Source organism: Ceratina calcarata, unplaced genomic scaffold (assembly GCF_001652005.2).
Source record: "Ceratina calcarata isolate Rehan_Ccalc_2016 unplaced genomic scaffold, ASM165200v1 scaffold7957, whole genome shotgun sequence".
Classification (NCBI taxonomy): domain Eukaryota; kingdom Metazoa; phylum Arthropoda; class Insecta; order Hymenoptera; family Apidae; genus Ceratina; species Ceratina calcarata.
This window is the reverse complement of record NW_017179273.1, coordinates 1-623: the sequence shown is the minus strand read 5'-3', so window position 1 is coordinate 623 and position 623 is coordinate 1. Positions and strand designations below refer to the sequence as shown.

Here is a 623-nt window from a genome sequence, read left to right as displayed (position 1 = left end):
CAATTTATTTTGAATAAAATGGTTACTTATATACTTATTTATTTTATTTTATTCTCGTATTCATAACCTTTGCACTCCAAACTATACGAAATATTCCCTCCATTGTCTTTGCCTTCGGACAATTTAAAATGCAGATTAAATTCCTTCAACATGATCTCTGCTACTTGTATAGCAGTTTCAGTGTGACAAGTAAGTTTTTTGCTTCCGAGATTAACTTTCGAAGTACCTTTGGCCAAAGCCATAAAAATGATCAACTGTGACATAAAATAATTATTATATCATCTAGTAAACAGAATTATTTTAATTTCTTTTGAAATACGTACTTGATCTTGCGCGTGCTCGTCGACGCAGGACTTTGATAAAATCGTGTCTAGAATTTCGTTTGCTGCCTGTATGCCTGGAGCCGTTTGCTCATCGCGTTTATTAGAACCCAATCCAGAACCACCAAAAATACATCCACTGCTGGTGGTGCATACCAAGCTAAAATGAATTTAAAGATTAGGACACAATTCGGAAAAATTCTTCCAACAGTCAAATCTTACTTGATTCCAGATCCATTTCCAATAGCAGCATTTCTATCTTCTTTATAAGATTCTATATTTATATTCGGCAATGTAATATTG

The 623-nt window shown here is 33.5% G+C and overlaps 1 protein-coding gene across 1 annotated transcript; it reads right to left on the bottom strand.

The window, feature by feature from the left end:
- Nucleotides 1-29: 29 nt before the first annotated feature.
- On the bottom strand, nucleotides 30-619 carry LOC108630931 (RNA 3'-terminal phosphate cyclase-like; the record flags this gene model as incomplete). The annotated part of the gene is made up of 3 exons (XM_018034530.2): nucleotides 30-254; nucleotides 324-480; nucleotides 543-619. Coding segments are annotated over 3 exons (450 nt in total), but the record flags the coding sequence as incomplete, so codon positions are not given.
- Nucleotides 620-623: the final 4 nt, after the last annotated feature.